This window comes from Bombus impatiens, unplaced genomic scaffold (assembly GCF_000188095.3).
Source record: "Bombus impatiens unplaced genomic scaffold, BIMP_2.2 scf_0219, whole genome shotgun sequence".
Classification (NCBI taxonomy): Eukaryota; Metazoa; Arthropoda; class Insecta; order Hymenoptera; family Apidae; genus Bombus; species Bombus impatiens.
Window position 1 is genome coordinate 82,532 of NT_176638.1, and position 22,484 is coordinate 105,015.

At 30.3% G+C, this 22,484-nt stretch overlaps 7 protein-coding genes across 14 annotated transcripts in view; 3 read left to right on the forward strand and 4 right to left on the reverse strand.

Moving 5' to 3' along the window:
- The first annotated feature begins 679 nt into the window (after positions 1-679).
- LOC100744650 (mediator of RNA polymerase II transcription subunit 19) lies at positions 680-2,789 on the forward strand. 3 transcript variants are annotated; one of them, XM_003488232.3, is made up of 5 exons: positions 680-855; positions 989-1,219; positions 1,317-1,473; positions 1,568-1,667; positions 1,760-2,789. In XM_003488232.3, the coding sequence occupies exons 2-5, from the start codon at positions 1,033-1,035 to the stop codon at positions 2,042-2,044; spliced, it is 729 nt and encodes a 242-aa protein (XP_003488280.1). In that variant the 5' UTR covers positions 680-855; positions 989-1,032; the 3' UTR covers positions 2,045-2,789. The 3 variants fall into 3 exon arrangements, with proteins under 3 accessions (XP_003488280.1, XP_033175814.1, XP_012239142.1); XM_033319923.1 differs by having other exon boundaries at positions 687-869; XM_012383719.2 differs by having other exon boundaries at positions 687-1,219.
- A 234-nt stretch (positions 2,790-3,023) lies between these two features.
- On the forward strand, positions 3,024-8,382 carry LOC100744767 (RNA-binding protein cabeza). 3 transcript variants are annotated; one of them, XM_003488233.4, is made up of 8 exons: positions 3,024-3,190; positions 3,983-4,342; positions 4,441-4,513; positions 5,563-5,594; positions 7,079-7,212; positions 7,301-7,647; positions 7,732-7,989; positions 8,073-8,382. In XM_003488233.4, exons 1-8 carry the CDS (start codon positions 3,178-3,180, stop codon positions 8,110-8,112), a joined length of 1,257 nt encoding a protein of 418 aa, XP_003488281.1. In that variant the 5' UTR covers positions 3,024-3,177; the 3' UTR covers positions 8,113-8,382. The 3 variants fall into 3 exon arrangements, with proteins under 3 accessions (XP_003488281.1, XP_024222283.1, XP_012239140.1); XM_024366515.2 differs by having other exon boundaries at positions 5,566-5,594; XM_012383717.3 differs by lacking the exon at positions 5,563-5,594.
- Positions 8,383-8,447: 65 nt separating this feature from the next.
- On the reverse strand, positions 8,448-10,822 carry LOC100744890 (probable Bax inhibitor 1). The gene is made up of 4 exons (XM_003488234.4): positions 10,580-10,822; positions 9,593-9,894; positions 9,136-9,461; positions 8,448-8,789 (listed from the first exon to the last, which is right to left on the reverse strand). The coding sequence occupies exons 1-4, from the start codon at positions 10,624-10,626 to the stop codon at positions 8,754-8,756; spliced, it is 711 nt and encodes a 236-aa protein (XP_003488282.1). The 5' UTR covers positions 10,627-10,822; the 3' UTR covers positions 8,448-8,753.
- Positions 10,823-11,117: 295 nt separating this feature from the next.
- Positions 11,118-13,822, forward strand: LOC100745010. The gene is made up of 8 exons (XM_012383714.3): positions 11,118-11,478; positions 11,602-11,833; positions 11,919-12,016; positions 12,075-12,266; positions 12,357-12,484; positions 12,562-12,763; positions 12,833-13,101; positions 13,183-13,822. The coding sequence occupies exons 1-8, from the start codon at positions 11,245-11,247 to the stop codon at positions 13,373-13,375; spliced, it is 1,548 nt and encodes a 515-aa protein (XP_012239137.1). The 5' UTR covers positions 11,118-11,244; the 3' UTR covers positions 13,376-13,822.
- On the reverse strand, positions 13,506-17,602 carry LOC100741137 (unconventional myosin-XIX-like). Of its 4 annotated transcripts, none has more exons than XM_033319920.1 (14): positions 17,486-17,602; positions 17,353-17,422; positions 17,018-17,253; positions 16,608-16,937; positions 16,274-16,538; positions 15,942-16,205; positions 15,632-15,867; positions 15,382-15,558; positions 15,111-15,319; positions 14,893-15,044; positions 14,002-14,831; positions 13,863-13,943; positions 13,683-13,798; positions 13,506-13,627 (listed from the first exon to the last, which is right to left on the reverse strand). In XM_033319920.1, the coding sequence occupies exons 1-13, from the start codon at positions 17,501-17,503 to the stop codon at positions 13,703-13,705; spliced, it is 2,964 nt and encodes a 987-aa protein (XP_033175811.1). In that variant the 5' UTR covers positions 17,504-17,602; the 3' UTR covers positions 13,506-13,627; positions 13,683-13,702. The 4 variants fall into 4 exon arrangements, with proteins under 4 accessions (XP_033175811.1, XP_024222279.1, XP_012239135.1 ...); XM_024366511.2 differs by lacking the exon at positions 13,506-13,627 and having other exon boundaries at positions 13,659-13,798; positions 14,002-14,582; positions 14,640-14,831; XM_012383712.3 differs by lacking the exon at positions 13,506-13,627 and having other exon boundaries at positions 13,659-13,798; positions 14,002-14,582.
- A 120-nt stretch (positions 17,603-17,722) lies between these two features.
- Positions 17,723-22,484, reverse strand: part of LOC100741256 (transducin beta-like protein 2) — a 57,670-nt gene continuing 52,908 nt past the window's right edge. Inside the window, exons 3-7 of the mRNA XM_012383715.3 lie at positions 18,908-19,131; positions 18,647-18,833; positions 18,384-18,569; positions 18,125-18,307; positions 17,723-18,055 (exon numbers count right to left, since the gene is read on the reverse strand). Coding sequence (XP_012239138.1) covers positions 17,832-18,055; positions 18,125-18,307; positions 18,384-18,569; positions 18,647-18,833; positions 18,908-19,131 — 1,004 coding nt within the window. The 3' untranslated portion in view covers positions 17,723-17,831. The remainder of the gene's footprint in view (positions 18,056-18,124; positions 18,308-18,383; positions 18,570-18,646; positions 18,834-18,907; positions 19,132-22,484) is intronic.
- On the reverse strand, positions 19,243-21,331 carry LOC105680547 (mRNA-capping enzyme). The gene has a single exon (XM_012383713.3). It carries the CDS (start codon positions 21,230-21,232, stop codon positions 19,451-19,453), a length of 1,782 nt encoding a protein of 593 aa, XP_012239136.1. The 5' UTR covers positions 21,233-21,331; the 3' UTR covers positions 19,243-19,450.

Sequence of the window (22,484 nt, forward strand, 5' to 3'; positions counted from 1 at the left end):
GTTTCCTTTGCATATAGCTTCTTATCTATATACATAAATACTCTGTATATGTTTGATTTAAGAACAACTGTGTACAGAGTATAGATTTTTGGGTGTATTATATCATGTATGAATATGAGAAAATAAAAAATAAAAAATGTTTGAACAGAACAGTGCTTCGATAATAAATGAAGATGAAAGAAATAGTTTATTAAGGTTAGCGAGGATACCTGGAGAAATGATGAATTTAGACAAATTAGCACACATAGGTTTATCTGTAATGTTTACATCAGTATATGCATAATTAAGTATTGTAATAACATAAAACCTTGATTAACTTTTTCTTTGAAAACTAAAAATATGGATCTTCGTTACGAATGATAATAGACTAGGAATAAAACATTAGAACATAGACTAGGAATAAAATAGACTTAACACCCAATTCATTTTTGTGTTGTATACTTCAGGGGTTTAGGACCGTCTTATCGTTCTAATGTAATTTTCGGCGTTATCGATTCAATGTAGAATGAAATTACATTTATAATCGAACATTGAAACGAAATTTTAATATGAAATTATAAATAACATATACGATAGAATACTAAAACTTTCAATTTTTTGCATGATCGGTATTTCAGAACATGAGACATGAAGTCTCGTAGTCTCATATGATATCACGTCTATTCTGTCCTTAGTCAATGGTAAGAAACCAAATAAGTAATGAGACAAGATGCTAATAAAACTATCACTTAGCGTCTTATTTAGTTTATGGAAGAGTAGATTGCGGTGATAATTCAAACGTGTAATGTTACTACACGTATTTTGTACAATTGAGTTAAAGAAAATTAGAAGAACATTAAACATATTGTAGACTTAGTATGTGATTTGTAGTATGTGTTCATTGTACATTTTATGATAGTAATCAATTGTTTGAATCTTTTAGTACACAGTGTAAATATATATCGGTTCACCAAAGAAAATTTTAACTATCATTAATGCTCTCTACTAGGGCCTATTAATTATAGTGAAGCTGTCATGAAGTAAAATTAAAGGATGATGATGGGCGATCAGTTTCGTAGCAAAGTGGAACAATACTCACCAAAGTCATCACCCAGGGGTGCACGATCCCCTGTTGTTTCACGTCAAGATTCAACAGGGACTCTTAAGACAACCATTTCCCTGGGTAAAAATCCTTCCATTGTACACAGTGGACCATTTTACTTGATGAAGGAACCCCCAGGTACATCAACATTTTGTTTCGATATGTTTTAAACAATTATAAATCATAACAATTATAATCATAAACAAATATATAATTCTTTATTAAAATTTTCTAGGAGAAAGTGAACTCACTGGGGCAACAAATTTAATGACCTATTATGGACTAGAACATTCTTATAGCAAATTTAGTGGGAAAAAACTAAAAGAACAACTTTCATCGTTCCTTCCAAATTTACCTGGAATTATAGACAGACCTGGTCATTTGGATAATAGGTACACCTATATACCTTAATATAATTTTGTATGTATCATATTAGACAATATATTTCAGATACTCTATAATCATTATTGTAACTTCATATTTCAGTTCATTAAGATCTGTAATTGAAAAGCCTCCAATAGGAGGGAAAGATTTAATACCACTAACCAGTGTTCAGTTAGCTGGTTTTCGTTTACATCCTGGTCCTGTAAGTAAATGCAATTATATTATAACAAAAAAGTTAATTAAGTAATTAAGATATTCAAATAACAAGCATAAAAAGCTTATATATTTTTGTAGCTACCGGAGCAATATCGTTATGTTAATCAAGCTCCACAAAGAAAACACAAAAATAAACATAAAAAACATAAACATAAACCAGGAGAAGTACCTAGTGGTCAAGAGGCAACAGCAACAGATATTGGCGGTTCAGATACCCATGAGAAAAAGCATAAAAAACAAAAACGACACGATGAAGAGAAAGAAGCTAGAAAAAAGCGTAAGAAAGAGAAAAAGAGAAAAAAACAGAAACACAGCCCTGAATATAGTGGTGGTTTAACGCCATCTCAGCATTCCAATTCGTGATCTTCAATTTCACCTTTTCTGTTTATATCTAACATTTGATTTAACATCACAATTTTTGTAGAAACAATTAAATTTATCTTTCTCATTAAGAATAACATACATGTATAGGTAATTATCATATAGAATATAAGTTATGGACATATTATTTTTGATCAAGGAATTTTTCGATTATTATGAAGTTATACATACTATAAAATCTATTTCCATTATTCGTGCTTTTCAAAATATGATATCTGATTTTTGATAATAAAACTTTAGTCTTTTTTTTACCGTGTTTAAAGATGTAAAATTGGTTTCTTAGAAGATTGTATACTATTAGTATGTACCATAGAATCAATGATGTAGGAACGTATTTATATTTACATATTATAGGTACGAGACATATATGTTGCAACATATACTGTTTGATTCATTGAGTCTATCAGTTTTTCACAAGCAAAAGTTAATTTCAGCAATAGCCGTTTTGATAAAAAAATGGCAATTCCTTATAAATATTAATAAATTATAAGGTATAAACATGGACGAATTAGTAGTATGAAAATATTGGTGTATTACTGTTGATGTAAATATTATATATATATTAAAGAAGGCAGCAGTAATGTTACTGTATTAAATATGTTTTTTATGATGATTCTTAAAATGTTATCAAGTTTGTTCAAAAACAAAACTAAAATCATGCATTGTATTGAGAATTTAAGATATATGTAGCATTATGATACAAAATTAATAAAAAAATCATGAAATATAAAGATGTCTATTCTTTATCTTCTTTCCCTTATGAAATTTTTTGACAAAATATTAAAATTATTTGTGAAACATCTTTCACAAATTAGTTTTGGCAATATTACATTGATAATTAAATATTATTTGCTATATAACAATACATAATTTCAAAGAATTTGTAAATAATACTACTATAGTCAACTAACAGTTTAAAATTCAACTCAGTAGCAACGCCATCTATTACAGAAGACTTCCGGTTGATATAGCCAATATCCGGTAATGGGACGCTAAATTCTACCATTGTACCATTGAGCGAAGACCGTTCAGATTCGTTGTTGGAAAATCGCTTCATTCCCGCCATTACGTGCTTTTTGTACCGTGTAGCAATTTGATCGCTGGAGGAAAGCACGATGACGGACACTCGTAAGTAAAAAAACCTCAAATTTTTACATTAAAACCTGTAATTCTCTTTACAATAGCAGAAAATTGGTTTTTTATCAACCTAGGAGGATACTTTTCAATAAGAAATTTCTTGAATAGTGCGTGTTACTATAATTTGTTATATTGCCACGTTTAAAGCTCCTTCTACTATTTTATCTAATTTATAATGCGTTATTAAACTATTATTCGAAACTATATTTAAATATAAGTAATTGTATACAATTATGTAAAATGATGGGCTAGGATACAAATTTTAACGACCCTGATTTTCTGACTCCGTACATTTTCGCGTAAACTTATCGATCGGCATCCCAAGCGTCTCGTCCTACTTTTTTACTCCATTTTGTATAATTTGATATTTAAATGCCATTCTTATAATATATGTATCTTATATATAATAGCTAAATTTTTGTAATATTTCATCACAATTTGCATTATCCCGCGTATTTTTGTTCAACCCATAATGAAGTATGATTTACACCGCTAGCACCATGAATAAATTTTCGTTCATGCTATAATTATAATTATAATTATATTTTTAAGTTATGGAAGTAAGAATTACATTTGTTTCAAAGCACACATTTACTAATAGAAAAAAGTCAAATATAAAAAAATTTAACTAATGAAATGATATATGATAAGAATAAATCTGAACTTTGAAATATAATTTTTAATTTAAATTTTTCGCGTCATATTAATTAAAGTTTAATACAACAATTAAAGATTTCTATCAAATTCTACAATGACGCTTAATTTTTTTTATATGTGCCCTAGAGTATTCGAATTACCAACAACAGGGATACAATCAGTACAGTCAGCCACCACCTTCTGGTGGTCAGGATACTTCGTATCCACCACCTTCTAGCAGTGGTGGTGGTGGTGGTGGCTACAATCAATATAGTCAACCACCACCAAGTAGTGGAAGCAATTATGGCAGCGGTTACAACAGCTACAATTCCAGCGGTGGCCAAGACTACAATCAATCACAAAATCAAAACAGTTACCCAAATAGTTATGGCAGCGGAGGTGGCTCTGGAAATGGTAGCAGTGGCAATTATAGTGGCAGTTATGGTCATGGAGGTGGAGGCAGTGGAGGCTATAATCGTAATAGTTCTGGTGGAGGCTATGGTGGAGGTATTTTAAATATTATGACTAATTTAAATGTAATGTAACTTTTACTTTGAAGATATGATTTGTTATATATGTATATATATATATGTTTATGTACATAGGTCAAGGAGGAGGTGGTGGCAGTAGATATGGAGATCGCGGGGGATACAGTGACCGCTCTGGCGGTAGCTACAAGTAAGTTTATTTCTTGTATTTTTTATATATACATATATAATGAAGCGAAAAAAATATAAGGCCAATAAAAAAAAGTTGAATTATATATCAACAATATTAATCAATGAAGAGGTAAATATATTCATTGAAGTTAACAAGGTATGAAATGAAATTCTTATGACAGTAATGAAAACTTGTTGTCTCTTTGCAAATGGCTTTATGCCCATTGGGCGTTAATATGTTTGAAGTGTGCCTACAGGTTTAACACAGGTATAACTGGTAAAGGTATAAACAGGTTGTATATGACAAATGACGTAAGATGGTTATAATGTCTGGTACATACTGATTTATATTACATTAAGTGATAATATGATGTGTATACATAATGGTTTTGTATTGATTATACCTGTAAAGCGGTTTATACTGCCACTGGGGCCACTGTTGTCTGAATAGTACTACTTAGGGTTATCGACTAGACAATCAAAAGACGCCTAAAGTTTCATATAACAGAGAGATTGCAGTTTATATAATAGAAATAGTATTATTATATAAGTTGGAGTTTTATTGAATATATTGGTGTTTCTTTAATATATTTTGTCTATTTTTCGTAATAGGATATTAATGTTGTACTAACATCACAGTTGTTTACCCAATGTAATTCATAATTTTTTATTCCCATCTTTACTCTACTGATTTTATTATATATATGCTTCAAATATTAATTAATACATAGTAATCTCTGTCAATACTCAGATAGAAGATTCATGTACATTTGACGCAAATAGGATAATCTCTTACGCAGGATTGTCCTGACCAATTTATATCTCGCAAAGTTATTAATAACAGCTATGCAGAAAAAGAACACGATTTTTGCATGCCGGACGTAACGGACTAACATGACGATATACGGGACTTATCTGTAGTTTTAAGTAATATAGTGACCACCGACATTTAGACAGTAGGTACATCAAGAAGAGAGGTGGCGAGCAGCATTTGATTCGCCATGCATCGATCGATCGATCAGTCTGTCCATGAGTCAACTCATTGGTATATCTGCTTCTGTGTTTTAGCAGTGGCGGTGGCCGTGGTGGTTATAACAAAGGTAAATGCACCAGACTGTCTGTACTGGTCTGGTGCTATTCAAGCTTTCACTCTAATATTTAAAATCTAAATACTCGGTTACTCGTATTATATGAAAGGGCTGCTATGCAACATTGTTAGGGATTCATTTTCTCTGGTAATTAACACTCTGCCAGAATTCAGCAATCTAGTTTTAAAAAAGGTGTAAAAATACGTGATGATATTTTTTACTGCAGCATCATAAAGACTGCGTTGATCACCAATTGCTTTTTCAGTAAATACGTGTTAATTTTTTATGCGCTTCTACATATTATAATATTTATAACAAGAGCAGGTAACGTTATTTTTTATTTAAAAGGTTACACACACTTAATTATACTAATTTGAAATACAAATGCGCTATGCGCTTGGCACATTAAGTTTCATATGTGTATGTATAAAAGCGACCATGTTTATGTACGAGTTGTTTTATATAAAAAGAAACATTTAGAGGTATAAAATCTTTACCCTTAATCAGCACTTGTGCTGCTTACACTCCAATATCTTAATATTTTAAAATATAACTCAGGATAATATTAAGCAAATATAAAAGGCAGCTGGTGAATTAAATATCTACCTATCCCTAATTAATCAAGGCTTCCCAAAAATACAATATAGGGAAATGGTAAGAATAAAAATAATGTTGCAGCCCTTTTGTATGTTAAGCTGCAACCTTGTGTTCTCTACATATTGTTATATGCTACTAAGAATGTTAGGCCAATGAGTACTAATACTTTTGTTACTGCACGGGTCGAACAGAAAAAAAAGCCTTTGAATTGATAATTTTATACAAGGTATTGAAGACATAATAATATGTATATCAAATAATAGAGGTGTAATAAATGAACAAATTAAGAAAGCTTAAGTGTTGTCATGAGATATCACTTATTAGTAGGCAAGACAAAATTTATGTATCCTGAAACAAAAACTAATGTCAAAGTAATTGTATGTTTTTAAACATACATAAATTACAAAATTTTTGGTATATAATAATAGAAAAGAAGTTTCTTTTCACTTGGAAACACTATTTGTGGGCAATGGTCATTAAAGAAAGTAAGAGTTATTACATTTTCATTGTTACAATAAGTAATAACTTCTAAATATATTGGTAATACTACAAGAAGAAAGAGGAACAAAGTATTTAATTGCTTAAAATAATAGTGCTTAAGTTTACTTACCATTTTAAAATTATCTTAAATATGAAATGTGGATACATTAGGGAGAGGTATTTATATGGGATTTTCTTATAATATAAAAAAAAGCATACTAGATTAAAATTCCAAATGGTTTGCAAAATTTCATTCCTCCAAGGTGTACTGTGTTATTAGTTGTTTTTAACCCGATACAAAAGTTTTCCACTTGTTAGCTTAGACTTGAGTAGGTTTAGGGACAGTAGATTTGCAAGTATTATTCCTTACTTCAAGGAGTACTATGCTAGGTGAAATGTTAACTCCTATCAAATTACAGGGGGCTACGGTGACCGCGGTGGTGGCAACGATGGGATGGTTACACAAGAAGATACTATTTTTGTATCTGGTATGGATCCTTCAATTTCAGAAGAAGAAATTTGTCAACACTTTGGAGCCATTGGTATTATCAAGGTAAGTCACTATATACAAATAATGATAGTAATCACAAAGTATATTATATAAATAAACATTTAACCTTAATATCTTTCAATGTGTACAGAATGACAAGCGGACAGGAAAACCCAAAGTGTGGATGTACAAAGATAAAAACACTGGTAAATCGAAAGGCGAAGCTACCGTGACTTACGATGATCAGAACGCTGCGCGTTCTGCCATAGACTGGTTTGATGGAAAAGAATTCAAAGGTCGAACTATAAAAGTACAAATTGCCCAGCACAAGAGCAGTTGGCAAGGTAATCGTAGTGGTGGAAGTCGTGGTGGAGGTGGTCGAGGTCGTGGAAGTGGTGGTTTTGGAAGTCGTGGAGGTGGCGGTGACAGAGATGATCATCATCGTGGTGGTGGTGGTGATGATAGACGTGATGGAGGTGGTCGTGGAGGAGATTGGAGGTACGGTTTTATCTATATAATGATATATATATAGTCTACTATAAATTAAATATTTTATAAATTTGTTTTATATTGTTTAAATAGGTGTCCCAATCCAGAATGTGGTAATACAAACTTTGCTTGGAGGGACCAGTGTAACCTCTGCAAAAGTCTAAAACCAGAAGGTGCTGGTAGTAGTAGTGGGGGTGGAAGAGGAAATCGTGGTGGAGATCGAGGTGGTCGAGGAGGCTTCAGAAGTGACAGAGGTGGTCGAGGTGGAGATAGGGGTGGTCGAGGAGGTTTCCGTGGTGGAGACAGGGGTGGAAGGGGCGGACGAGGTGGTCCAATGAGAGGCGGTGGAGGGTTGGTTCCTATAATTATTTAGTTGTACTAGATGTGTCATTGAAAATAACAAATTGTCATTCATTTTTCTTGTGTCATTTCAGCCGAGGAGACAGAGATAGGGATCGTCAGCGCCCTTACTAAATGTAATTTATAAAGTGATTGATAAATAAATCACTTATTGACGTACTGTACACAATTTGTACACAATCTTAATGTATGTAAATTTGTCATAACACAGAAATCATGTGTTACACTTCATTATCATCGATTTGTTTTCTCGAACATTTTTTATATATTCACAACAATCGATGTGTGACGTGTAATTTTTGTGTTTTATATACGTATGTAAATGATCATCATATGTGTAAAGTTACATTTTAATAAATAAGACTTCAATTCTCTAACACTAAATCTTATATTATTTTTTGTATTTACAAATACCATTTTTAGACATAAAAAAAGACTAGGGACGCTGGGAAATTTTGTTTATTGAAAGATAAAAATATAGTACAATAAATTTATGTCTATTTATGTATACATGTATATAAACCTAATAAATAATTGGAAAAAGAAATGATAACTAAGTAATTTGAAACAAATACATTGCGTTTTTATGGCGAACGTATGCCTAAAAATTTTACGATGTAATGAATAAGCTGTATTATTTTAATTCATATTATCATAGTAAATATACGTTTTACATATGGATAGATAGGATGAAGACGTCTAGTTCATGGATTTACTTGAATGGTATGATATCTTACAGCTTCCTTTGCTCTCATTTAATCTCTGCGTTTACGTTGATCTTTTAATATCTCCTATAATGGAGTAAAAGAATAATAAGTATTAGTTCACATTCATTTCATCACAGCAACCCACACTTATTACATACTAGGAAATTTACATTGTACATAGTCATTGTAATTCTTAACTATTCTATCTCTATTAGTTTGTATATTGAATTCAAAGTTTATGAAGATTAATATGATTGTGATGAGTTAGGACTTAAAAGAATTGAATATTTGTTGCTTTCTAAGTAGAATTTTCATAAATTTGTACCAGTAAGATATATTAATTATATTTTTTTGCAAAATGGAATTAGAACAGTTAAGAATTAGGACGACATATAGAATAATATTTGTATATATTGTTTCTAACTTTTACCTTCTGTGTAAGGATTATGAGGAGGTGACGGAAAATGTTGACGAAATCTACAAATAGATCTAGAGAATGTAGAATAAAATCTTTGCTACCCATGTGGTATTTTTCAATAATCAATTGTGTATCATAAATAACAAAACCACACATTAAAAACAGTCCAATATATAAATAGGCTTGGTAGAAAATGGTCCAACGTAAAAATAGATTGACAAATGAAAACAAAACCATAATATTCAGCAAGCTAATTAAGGTACCACCAAGATATAACCAACGTCCTCTTTCAGCCAAAAGGGAGGAAATACTGAATGATACAAATATAACAATTGTTCCTGAAAAAATAATCATGATAAACATTGATATAGTTTAATAGTATGATTCAATAACCATAACATGATATCACAATATGTAATAATAATAATAGATACATTTTCAAAGATAAATTTAAATAACAATAACTTACCAATCAGTGCAGTTACTATAACAGTTGGATTGACACTCATAACCAATTGAAGTAAAGGACCCAGACCAAGCCCAGAAAAGAATGCAAATCCCAGGAGATAGCTAAGTCGTAACTTTTGATTTTTTCCATTGTCTGGTGTATTAATTAAAGTAAAAAGCAGACCCAATGTAGCAAGAGTCGTTAACAAATTGGCTCGCAAGAGCTCTGAGAACATGTGAATGTAAACTCCTCCAGCAGCTGATAGCATTGACATGGACAGACATCCATAGACATTTTTCAAGTGTTGCCTAACTGGGGGTTCCCTACAATCATAAATCTTTATCACATTTTCTACATATTTGGGAATCCTTTGTAAGGAAAATGAAAAATTTTATAACTACATCAAGTATAGTCTTAGACTTTGGTCTTAGGTGATAGGGTGTGGTATTAAGATTATAGCAATAGCTAAAATTAATAGTTTAAATGAGATTTAAGAAACGAATAAAAGGTGTAAGAGAAAATAAAGTTCAAGACGATTCGTAAAGAAAAGTATAATTATAACTTTACAAAGACATTCACGCTCGATGTACTTACTTACTCGTAACACGTCATACATACTATGCTCGCAAAAAAAAGTTTCACTACATGAAATATTCACATTAATGAAGTTCTCGAATATACATACATGTTTGAAGGTCACACAACATACCAGTAACGCAGATAAGAGAAAAACGCATATCACGATAAATAATTTTATTCAAAGGTGCGTCGCAAAAAAGATACAGTCGATTTTTATAAAACGAAACGTTTCTTTAACGACTTCCTAGTTACATCATCGTAAATCAATGTATTTTAGAAATCGCGATATAAATGTAATAATAATGAAAAATCAATAGGAAGGAAAATATTAAAGTAAAAATTATAGAAAAGTAAATCTGAGAAAAATATCTTATCGATAGAAATGTTCATAGTTCGACAAAAAATATTCAACAGAAAAGATATACGTACAATTTCTTAGTGAAAGAGTTCACAAATGTGTTCAATACTGCTGCCATAATTTCGTTGCTTTACAAATACACCGTAATAAGACACAATTCGTTAAATGCTGTTGTTTTCCAACTAATGTACTTGTACAAATCGAGAATAATCATAAACCCTTGAAGTAGACTCCGCTTCGTGGACACGTCAGTGATACTTCTGTGCGTAAATTTTGTCGACACTTCCGATTGGTCGACGTGCCTCTCGAAATTTTATGAAACGTCAGCTTTCACGTGACAATGATGGAGGATGTATTGTTTCGTAAAATAGACAAGAAAAGAAGAAAACTTCTGGCGAGTAATGGCGACATCTTCAGGACGAAATTTTAATTTTTAGGTTTTATAGTTGCTATGTTGTGTGTAAATAACATCCGTTTATCTGACAATATGTATATATGTAACAAATTTACATTTCTTGTTTAGTTTGTAATAGGATTTTGATAAAATTTAATAAAGGAAACCGATACTTTTATATCGAATTAATTGATTATCGCCTTTTATTAAACGTTATAAAAACATATATCTTATAAAACAATTAGAAGAAATTATAATGTGTGATACAATTTCCATTTCGTCAGCCATATTGTTTTAAAATCATTGTAGACGAAATATTTATATTTTTTATAATCTCAAATCATGAAAGAGATGTTAACAAATCAAACTAGTTCAGGATATAGTAACCCTTTCGTTAATAATAATGGAGACAGCAACAGCAACAATACAAACGATAATAATACAAGGAGATATGCTGTTCTTAGTACAGACTGGATATCTGCAATTGGAGAAGAACTGGGAATGCATCCTTTACCAGATTCTTTATTAAAAAGACTCGCAGAAGATGCCTCGTATCGACTTAGAGAAGTTCTACATGTATATTAGTTTTATACATATATTATTATATCTGGAATTATTATTAAATTTACTCTTAAAAAAAATATATGTATATAATACATGTTTATCGTTAGAATGAAGCTGATAGAAATTCATTTTTAGAAATGTGTAACAAGATTAAAACATAGCAAAAGAAAACGTCTAACGTCTACAGATGTAAACGCTGTAATTACCAATTTATGTGATGTAGATCCAGTATTAGGAGCACCAGAATCTCTACCAGAATACCATACAGAAGCAAAAGTCTTTGTTCCTAATGAACGTATTGTTAATCTAGTACAAAAAATAAATGATCCACTTAACATATTGCAAACTAGTATACCCTTCATTCAAGGTATACCTTACTTATTTATTAATTAATTTATTAATTTAATTATATTCTAACATTATTTGCAATTTATCAATAACACATTCAACAGAATCGGAAATATGTGATACCAGACTAACAGAAGCAAGAAATAATTATGCAAAACGCGCATTGAAAACATTATTTAATGGATCTCAGAAAACATTTCAGGTATGATATATTCAACTATGTGATCTGCTATAAATATTATAACATACACAATTTATAGGTTCTAATTAATGATTGTGCCACTAATGTTCATTTGAGTGGGGAAGGAGTAATTGATAAATTAATGTCTATTGCTAGATCTATGATAATTTCGAATAATGTGCAATACACAAGAGTATCAACAAGAACATGCCAACTTATTATTGCAATTGCAAGCAACAGTGAAGCTGTTTATCCATATCACTTAACTTCGGTAATATTCTACAGTAAGATCATATGAATTATACTAATTGATTTATGGATAAATGGATATTTTAAGACCTCTAATATTTTTTTATTACAGGTTGATAAGTTAACTGAATTGTTATTGGAATTACTTTTAGGACAGAGTTTCATAAATCCAAACCTTGAAGCACTCTTTAAAGAATGCACGCTAAAATTAATGCTTCGTTGGCCATCTATTGCTGATAAGTAAATAAATTATTATACACTTAGATGTTATTCAGTAATGATTATCTTGTTATAAAATCGATTTTTATTGTTCAAAGATATATCCCCATGTTGGAGAACGTACTCTTAAAGGAAGAAAAGGTAGATATAAATGGTAATAAGAAACATATTTTGGTTATGGAGCTATTAGCTAGTATTCAGCCTTTGATGCTTTTCCAACAAGAGATAGGCTCTCCACTCTCAGTACATACTGTTTTAAAATTTGCCTTACCTGGTTCTATCCTGTGGCAAAAAATAGCTGTAAGCTAACTTTAAAATATATTTTCTTACATTATTTCTTTCCATTGCTAATGTATCTTTCAATTATAGCTTAGTATTTGTGCTCTTATAAAATCACAAGCTCATACTTTAGATATTGAAGCTTTCATGGAACATTATGGAGATTCTTTACTACCATATTTACCATTTCGTTATAAAAGTACGGTAAATGGTTATAAAAAACCTATTTCTCTTCCTATCACTGTCAAAAGTAAAATAAAATATGTTAAAGTTAGGCCGGTAATAAGTAATCGGCTGTTATGGGATCGACAAACAGCATTTCCTGATTCTACATTACGAGGTCCACGACGAGAAATAAGGTATGCAGCTATATTAGATTTATCAATTAGATAGAATAAGTATTTCCGTATGTATTTTTTTATATTGCAATACAATTTTAGATTTGCCTTCGCCGGTGGACGACCGGTACCATCTAGTAATTTAAGGCGTGTTAGTTTGAGAGCGAATTATCAGATTTTAAGAAGTGAACTACAAGCTACGCTTGCTCTAGTAGCATCACGAAGGTTATTAGTACTTAAAGATAAAAGAAAGAGATCATTCGATATTTATAATCTATTATATGGTTATTTATAGATTTGTATGTCCCAGTGTGTATGATTTAAATAATAATTTTACGTTTACATTCGAATAGCCTTTGATACAAACAAATATTATTTTTTAAAAGATTTCATTTGGTTTCAAAATACATATAAACATCGTAATATTTTCTCGTTAAAGGGAGAAAACATTATTTCACATTTATACATAAAGTTTAAGATTTGTTATTTATGACCCTACTTATAGTAGTACGTTTTTATAACAATATCTTCTGTATATTGCTGAAAACTATAACATATTTATTAAATTAGTAATAAGAAAAAGACTGAAGCCATGACCTCACCGAAAAAATTGACCTCTCTATTAAAGACAGTCTTGTAACCCTTGCGGTAATACACTACGTGGTAATATATGCGAATTAATCAAACATGTAGCCCGAGTATGCATCCTTATCGGTATCTGAAATAAATATTTTTACCATCAGTGTTGTTTTTCAACATTATCACAATTTTAAAATACATACTGCAGCAAGCTGTCGTCGACTTAAAATTCGATTCTTATAAAAAAGTAAACAGGAATCTATTTCAATAGTAACAATTTTGTCCTGAAAACAATAAATTTTTAATACAATAAAATTATACTAAGATATCAAAATTACCAACCTTCTCGCAATACATAGAATATCCTTTTTCATTGATATTCTTTACAGAGTCTATATTCATTAAAGAACTATGTAACGCTAAACGCTGTTTCAATAAATTATTGTTATTGTCATTACAATTATCATCTATCATATCATTGTACATATGAAAGTCTTTACCATGTTCAAGTTTTGGAAAATAATCAGAATTGATCGTTTTTAAGTAAGTTTTAGTTTGTATATCACTGAGTTGATATCTAAGGTTAATTATTTTTGGCCAATTTTTAAGGACATATACTTTTCCAAAAATATTTAGCATCTTCGGCCAGTTATTCTTATTTTCATTCTTATATTCTGAATAAGTTTCATTCAGACTTTTATTTATATTCTTATTTTTATTTTCCTTATTTTCCATTACCAGATTTAGATGACTTGTTTCCTTATTGTTCTGAGCGACTGGAGCTTCCTCCAAAGAATTTGATGTTTTCAATTCACTTTCAAGCATAATTTTGACAGTTGTATTGTCTTTGTTTATGTTGTATATATTTTGTATTGAAAAGTTAGTTCCCAAATATTTTGAGATAGCTGGTATTATTTTACGTCCTGTGAAAAGAATTTTGAGAAAAGAACAAAAAAGTATATGTAAGATGTTATACTTACTATGCTTTATCCAAAACGTTTTTATTTTATTAGCATATTTTATACGATAATTCCTTCTATAGGATTCTAATTTAAGAAAAATAGGCTCTGTTAAAAATATCAATTGCTTTCCAAAATGAACCTGTGTTTGTAGATCTTTCTTAGATACAATTGACTCCAGAATCAGTTTACATTTGTCGAGATCAATCATTTCTGTTAAAAATTATTTCCATTTCTATACCTAAATAAATAAACAAGTATCTGCACTACCTACCCATAGGCTTTCTGGAGTAACGAACATAAAAATCTTGATGACGTAAACGAATAGGATATTTACATTTAGCTAAAGGTAAAGCATCAAAAATACCAATACATGCCAATTGTTTTTGGAAGTTTTTACGATCCCATTCATTATTTATCGATCGACTGAAAAAATTAATTATTAAGTACAAGAATATCATAGAAAAGTAATTGTAGAAAAACATATATTACTTTGGTTTAACACATCGTACGTAATGCAAGTCACATTTTCTAAGTTCCTTAATAAGTGTATCCATATTATATTTTAATTTAGCTAACATAGTTTTTTTTGTAATAGATCCCTTTACAATATGCAAATATTGTTCCTCTCCAAAATTGATTAAGGAACGAAGAAATTTATTCTTACTTGTACTGAAAATTAGAGATATTTCATTTGGAACCTATAACAAATTTTTAAAATTGTTAATAATTTTTATTCTGAATCGTAAAATATATTTAATACCTTATCTGTATTTTTAGATAGTAAATCTTCTATAGAATATGTAACAGGACCAGAGTAATGTTCTATAATGAAGTTTCCTTCTTTCTCACTTAAAAATTTTTTTTGTGCATTGTGTAAATTTTTACATACTGATTGAATTATTGTTAATATATCTATCACTACTGGTGATTGACAAGCCTGTAATATAATAACCACAGTATCACTGCAATGATAACTTTTATATACAGTTAAATATATATATTTTACATACATCATTCAAGGTCAAAAATAAATTTTCTTCAATAACATTTAGACGTTCTTTGTATAAATTGATAGTATGTGAAGGATTGCAAATTTTAATAAAACCTTCCTCTTGTAACTCATTACGATTATTTTCCACACAAGTTTCTATGAAATATTGTTGCATTTTCTCATTAGCATAATTTACACAAAGTTGTTCTATTCCGTTTTTAGTAAACGATTCGAAACCAAAGATATCCAGTATGCCTAGAAAGAATATATACATATATATGTGCATAATTTGACAAGACTTCAATATAAAATTCAGTGTTGTAGCATACCAAGCCATTGTGAATATTGTTGTTTTAAAGACAAAGTTTTATTTGCATGATTTAAGATCCAATGAAAAAGAAGATCGTACATATATCTAATTATACTATGTAATCTGTTGCGACATGCATCAACACTAACAAGGTGTCGATGGTACGAAGTGTGTTTCCGCCAAGTACTTTGTGGGTTTATGAGAATAGTAGTAAGTAATTCCATGATAGTATCTTCAGTTAAAGAACTAAGAATACAAGTACTTTTTAGAGCTTCCTTTGATTCTACAAATATGGTTATATAAAATTTCTCATTCTTGTATTATATGTATAGGATAAGTAGTGCAACATACTATTATTACTAAAATCAATTGCACATATTTCACCATCTTCTCTAAATTTAATATTTCCCATATGAATTAATAAGGCAAGAACTTGAAAAATGTTCTTTTTTTGATCAGATTTGAAATCCAATATATCCAATGCGTTCAGAGTATCTTGGAAACTTTCTTGAAAATATTTCTTCTTATTGCAATCTATAACATTTAATATATCATAATATTTATCTTTAGATAAATTAAAAATTTCAAGTTCTGTAGGTGACATTCCAAATATCATCTGAAATATATTTCTTTAGTATTTCTTACAGATACTTTCAGCTGCATAAGAATATGTAATAAATCAAACCTGATAAAAAATTTGAAAATTGCTTGAACCTCTTGTTACTCTATTTCTTTCTAAGAGAAACGAGTTAATAGTTGCACCAGAAATAATTCCACTTTTATAATGAAGTTTTACAAGTTGTCCATGTCTTGAACTTATTTCATTTTTTTCAGTACAGGCAGTTGTAAAAGTAGATATCAAACGACAAGCGTCTGTAATTCTTAGCATAATATTGTGTGCACAATCTCCTTGAGATAATTGTACTGACCATTTGTTAATATTACTAAGAAACTCTAGACACTTGCAAGCATTGAATGTTTTTCCTGTTCCAGTTTCTCCACTTATAACAATTACCTTAATATATAATATACTGATAAGTTTGAAAAAGAAAATCAATGTCTTTTATGATGATCTATCTCTTCTAAATGTTCTACCTGAGCATTTTGTCCATGTTCCTTGATAAGATTGTAATGTGCCTTAGCAGCAACAGCAAATATGTGAGGATTTGCTTCATACGTAGTATGAGATATATCAATATGTTTATTAAATTCTGAAGAATTATACAAATGAGATGTTGATACTTCATTGTTAGGATTTAATGTCAGGAGTAGTGAACCAACCCATGTATAAATTTGACCACGTTGTAATCTTTGTAATAGAAAATCTATAACTGAAAAAGAAATATTATTTGTGAAATGCTTTTTGTTATTTTATTATTTGATAAAAAGTATTTAAGGCTTTTATATAGAAATAGCATATGCATACATACTAATATTTTCATCTTCTGGTAAAGTACCTAAATCGGTAATGAAATCCCATCCGGCTTGGGAAATTGGTTGCTGTAAAATGTATGTAATATATACGAAAATGTGATATAAATGATATTTTCATTAATGACAAACCTCTTCTGTTGCTGGCATAACGTTCTCCACATCTATCACTGGCAATATGAATAAACGAAATGATGTTGTCAGAAACAAATATTTATTTGTTCAAGGTCAAAAAAGTTCACATATCGGTTTCTTCCCGCATTATTCAAAACTATAACTTCTACGTAGATGACGTAATTTACGTTACAAAAACAATAAAGTTCTTTAAACGTATCAAATGTTTTTAATTTATTATTATAAACAAATGAATTCACGTATGAATCTCTTTATTCAAATACATTAGAAAATTATATTACAAACAATTCTTTAAATGCAATTTTAAAATTATTTGTCTTTAAAAAAGTTTATGTTTAATTCATTAAGGACGCTTCTCTTCCATTGCTTGAAGAAACTTTCTGTTATTTTGAATAAGTTTCTCCAAACGTTCCTTTGTAGCTGAAGTTTGCTTTTGTGTAAGTTTACGTCTTGCAGATTCGATTGCCACTCGATAACCAGCAACATTGTGGAAAACTTTTATATGTCTATCTCCAGCAACTAAAACATATTCTCCCACAGCATCAAAAGCTAGGCTCGTAATAGGTCCTGTAATGTAATATTATATATATATAAATATAAAAAATGTAGTATTTATATATTATAATGAAAAAATACCCAGAAAAATATCTTCTATGGTAGTATCCAACAAGCCAGTAATTGTAGAATAAAAACTTAACGAAGATCCATGAGCTATCGCTAAAACTTCAGTATTAGGAGATAATGCAATATTAGCTGTTATTGTACTTTCCCATGGTCCAGTTTGAAGTATATGAGGATCCTCTCCTTTTTCGAATTCAACTATATACGTATAAATTGGCAAATGTAGCACAATTTGACACAAATAATTTACGAAAAGAATACCTCAATTTATTACTTTTTATATCGTATAAACGATAAGTTTCATCTTTTGATACAGTAGCCATACAACTACTATCAGCACTGAAAGTAAAATCAAGTATTCCAGATGAGTGACCAGCAAGATCGAAAGCCTTTACTACTTGTTTGAATTCTCCTGATTTACTAAATACTATTTCCCATATGTTTGCATCTGGAGTGAACCCTAAACAATAAAATATCATTATTGAGACATGGAATAAGTGTTAGTTAGAGCTAAGATAAAATATTCTAAAGAATTACCGGATGTACCGACGAAACGTCCACAAGGTGATATTCGTGCTCGATAGGTCGATCCAAGATGCAATTCTATAGTTGCAAGAACTTGTCCTTTAAGGTCCCATACTACAAGATCGTTCATTTTACTGCATGTAATAATATATTTTCCTGTACATGCAATATCCATGCCAACAACATCTTCTGTATGTCGCTAAAAAATTAATAATAAAGGATATGAAATTTATGTATAAAAAATAATATAATAAAGAGATATTTAGTACATACCTTTGGAAATTCTAAAGTTTTAATTGCAGAGGCTAAGGTACCATCTGGTTTCTTGGAAATTTTATAAACTTCGATAGTATTTGCTACAGCTTTATGAATGAGAAAAGCTTTACCATCAGGAGACCAGCGTACTAATGTCGCATGATCGAATTCTATATTAACACGTAGCGATCTTTTTTCTTTTATAGTCAATTCTTTTGTGCACCATAACAAAACAGTCCTATCTGAAAAATTAGAGATCACAGTCTTACAAAACTATTCTAATAAAAGACGTAAAATAATTCTGACAAGGAAAGGATTAGGTGATAAGTATCTTATGCAAGACCAAAAAGACATTTAATTTATTACAGAGTATCTTTATTGAGCGAACAATTTACGATTGTTAAAGTTTTACAGCAATTGAAACAGGTTTCAATACAATACAAGTACAATAGGCTAGATACATGTATTTCATGCTTATAGACCAATTAAAATCTCACAATAAACCTATTATTTCTTAAATCTTAAATACATTATAGTATCATTAAAACTATGTGTAGTCAGTTATATGTTACGTTTTTTATTCGGAGGTGGCATAAGATCAGAATCATCTATTATAAATCTGTGCCTATTAATATAATCTAAAAGTCGTTCAGTTGTTATGGGTTTTATAATGCTTTTGCATACAGATTGAGCCGTATTGTACGAATTAGGAAATGATTTATCAGTTCTTTCACGCATGAAAACCCATTGGCCATTTTCAAATTTACATTCAATAATTGCATTATTTAAATCTTTTATTTGTTTGGTAACTTTCATTTTGTCAAATGGTTCTTTCATACCACCTACATAGAGATAGCCAATTTTCTTTGGAAGAATTCCTTCTCCAGATTCTGTAATTATTTTTAATCTAAAATCAACAGAATTCTGTGACAAGGGTTTCCATTTTAAAACATCTGGTGAAAGCCCTGGACAATAGGGTTCCTTAGCAGGTTGAAATATTAAACCATCAGGTTCATGGCCTAGTTGTTTGGCAAATTTTTCACTTAATAAATTAGCAGCTTGTGTCACATCCCAAAAATGTTTTAATCGTACTGAAAAGGGTTCCATTTCTTTTCTCAATTTTCCTTCCTTCATTGCTCTATGTCTGCCACCTATAATTTCTCGTTCAATGATGCAAGAACGCTCAGGATGGAATGGTAATTTGCTAATATCTTTGCCATCGTACATCACTACATCATAAACTAAGTATCTTGGATATTCTTTACCATTTGCCTTGTCAATCACCATTTCACCATCCAATAATGTATCTTTAAGAGTCCTAGATATGTCTTTTGGATGTGGAAAAGTCATTCCATTAACTTGAAATACACTATTATCTCTATCTACAAAATAAATTTCTCCATCTGCTTGAATCATCATCATATACCTGGTCCCATCTGCTTTCCATGAAACTCTATATGGTTTTTCATGTAGCAATCTAATATTATCTTCATCCATAGAAACTGGCTGAGAACCAGGAAATCCAGTTGATTTCCAAGAACAAATACCTTGAACACGTCTCTGTATTCCACTTAATTTTCTATCCTCTAAAATAGGAGTTACTCCAGGTACACCAGCCATGAATATTGGATTTTTGTTATTAAACTCACGCCTTCTTTTTTTATTGGGTACGTCTTGATTATAATTATCATTATCAGCACTAGTGCCTTCATCTGTATCTTCTACATTGGAATCATCATATTCTAAGCACCAAGCTGGTCTAGGAGCAGGATCAGGAGCATCCTCCACATCATCGTATCTCCTAAACAGTTCTTGGATATAATCAGCTTTATATATGCCTGGTGGTCTTGCAGTAGCAAATTCTGCCAAACCAGCGTCAACGCTAGTACCATCAGTTTCTACTAAATAACTGATTATAAGGAAGCCAGTTCTATTGAAACCATGCGTGCAATGAACACCGATAACTTCCAACGGGTTAAACGATATAAAATTTCTGCAAATTTGCACAAAAATTCTTGTTTGTTCTTCAGAGGGAGTTTCACCGTGACCTCTGCACTGCAACTTTAAATATTTGCAACCATACGCTTCTAAACTTTCCTTGTCATAAAATCTCGTAGTGTTGGTTAGGTCAATCCATAGACCTAATTTTATTTTCTGACTCTTTAACGATGCGAATAACATATCCACTGAGAAACGACATTCTTCTGGCACTTGGCTATCAAATGCAGACGATAGCGGAGTCTTGAAAGCGAGAAATTTATTCTGTATTAGTTTTACTGCTTTCCGTGGACAATGAAGCCATCGGGGCGGAATTGGCCCCTTGCTTTCGTTCCTACTTGACATTTTATCGCGTTTTTCTTTCTTATAAAATTAATTTTCTATAACTTCTAGTTTATTAATCAATTTTTATAAACGCGAGACGCTGAAAATCATTTTTAACAACATGGAAACATGAAAAATACAGTACTATAACCTTATATTTATATTTATTTTTCCAATCACATTCGTTTCTCTATTTCTTCGTACACACGTAATATGTTAATTTTTTCAAACTTGTCATTTATGCCAGTAACATCACAAAGTAGATATTCAATTAATTTGACAATAAGATACACAAATTTTGCTTCCAAATACGTTCCAAACAACGGAACAGCTGTTGCTAGCGTCCACTGGACGCCATTACATGCTTTCACAATTTCGACTAATAGCAAACTTCTCGATGAAACTTATCGATATTCAATAGAATCGATTTGACTTTCCGAAATTTAAATTTATAAATTTACATGTTTTAAAATTGAATTTGAATTTAGACGATTAAATTTAAAGATCTGCATTTTTTAATTAAAGTTTGCCATATAATCAATACTATTCTTGAATTGACATTGCTGTGACATACACGCTCACACATGTAAATAAATATTACGTTGACATTTTTTTTGTTGTAGGGTCATTATATGTGATGGTATAAACAACGATTAATTAAAGGTAACAATTTTATTTTATTCCAAGTTACCTTGACAAATAACTTCAAGTATGTCTAAATTAATTCTTTCTTCCTATACCTGTATCCGCGGTTAAAAACGTTATTCAAGGTCATCGTTGGTTAAATCAACTAAAGTATAAGCACGAAGGTGAAGAGCAAGGTGAGGTCCCTCGCTCAAACAGCGGGGGAAATTATGCTCATAGGAAACGAATAATTCGTCCCTGATGTTTCACGTATCGCTGATTCGACGGTTAAATACCTAGCACATTGCCCAACGTTAAATACAAAAACTTAGATGCTCGGTACTATTGATTATCAACGATGAGAAACTTGTAAGATTATTACAAAATATATTAACCAGTAAATTAATATATTGATATATATAATCACCTATAAATTCTTATTTTTCATTTCGTTAAATACGTGTACTACCGCATAAAAATATGTAGATACTTTCTTTATTTTTAACGGCGTATAACAATTATAGTTACAAAGATATTAGTATTAGTTATAAGGTTATAAATATATTCAAGACAATTTTTTTTCTTCGTTAAAGTTATCGTGAAATAATAAATCGTGATATGATAAAATTTACTTTTAGAAATTAATATA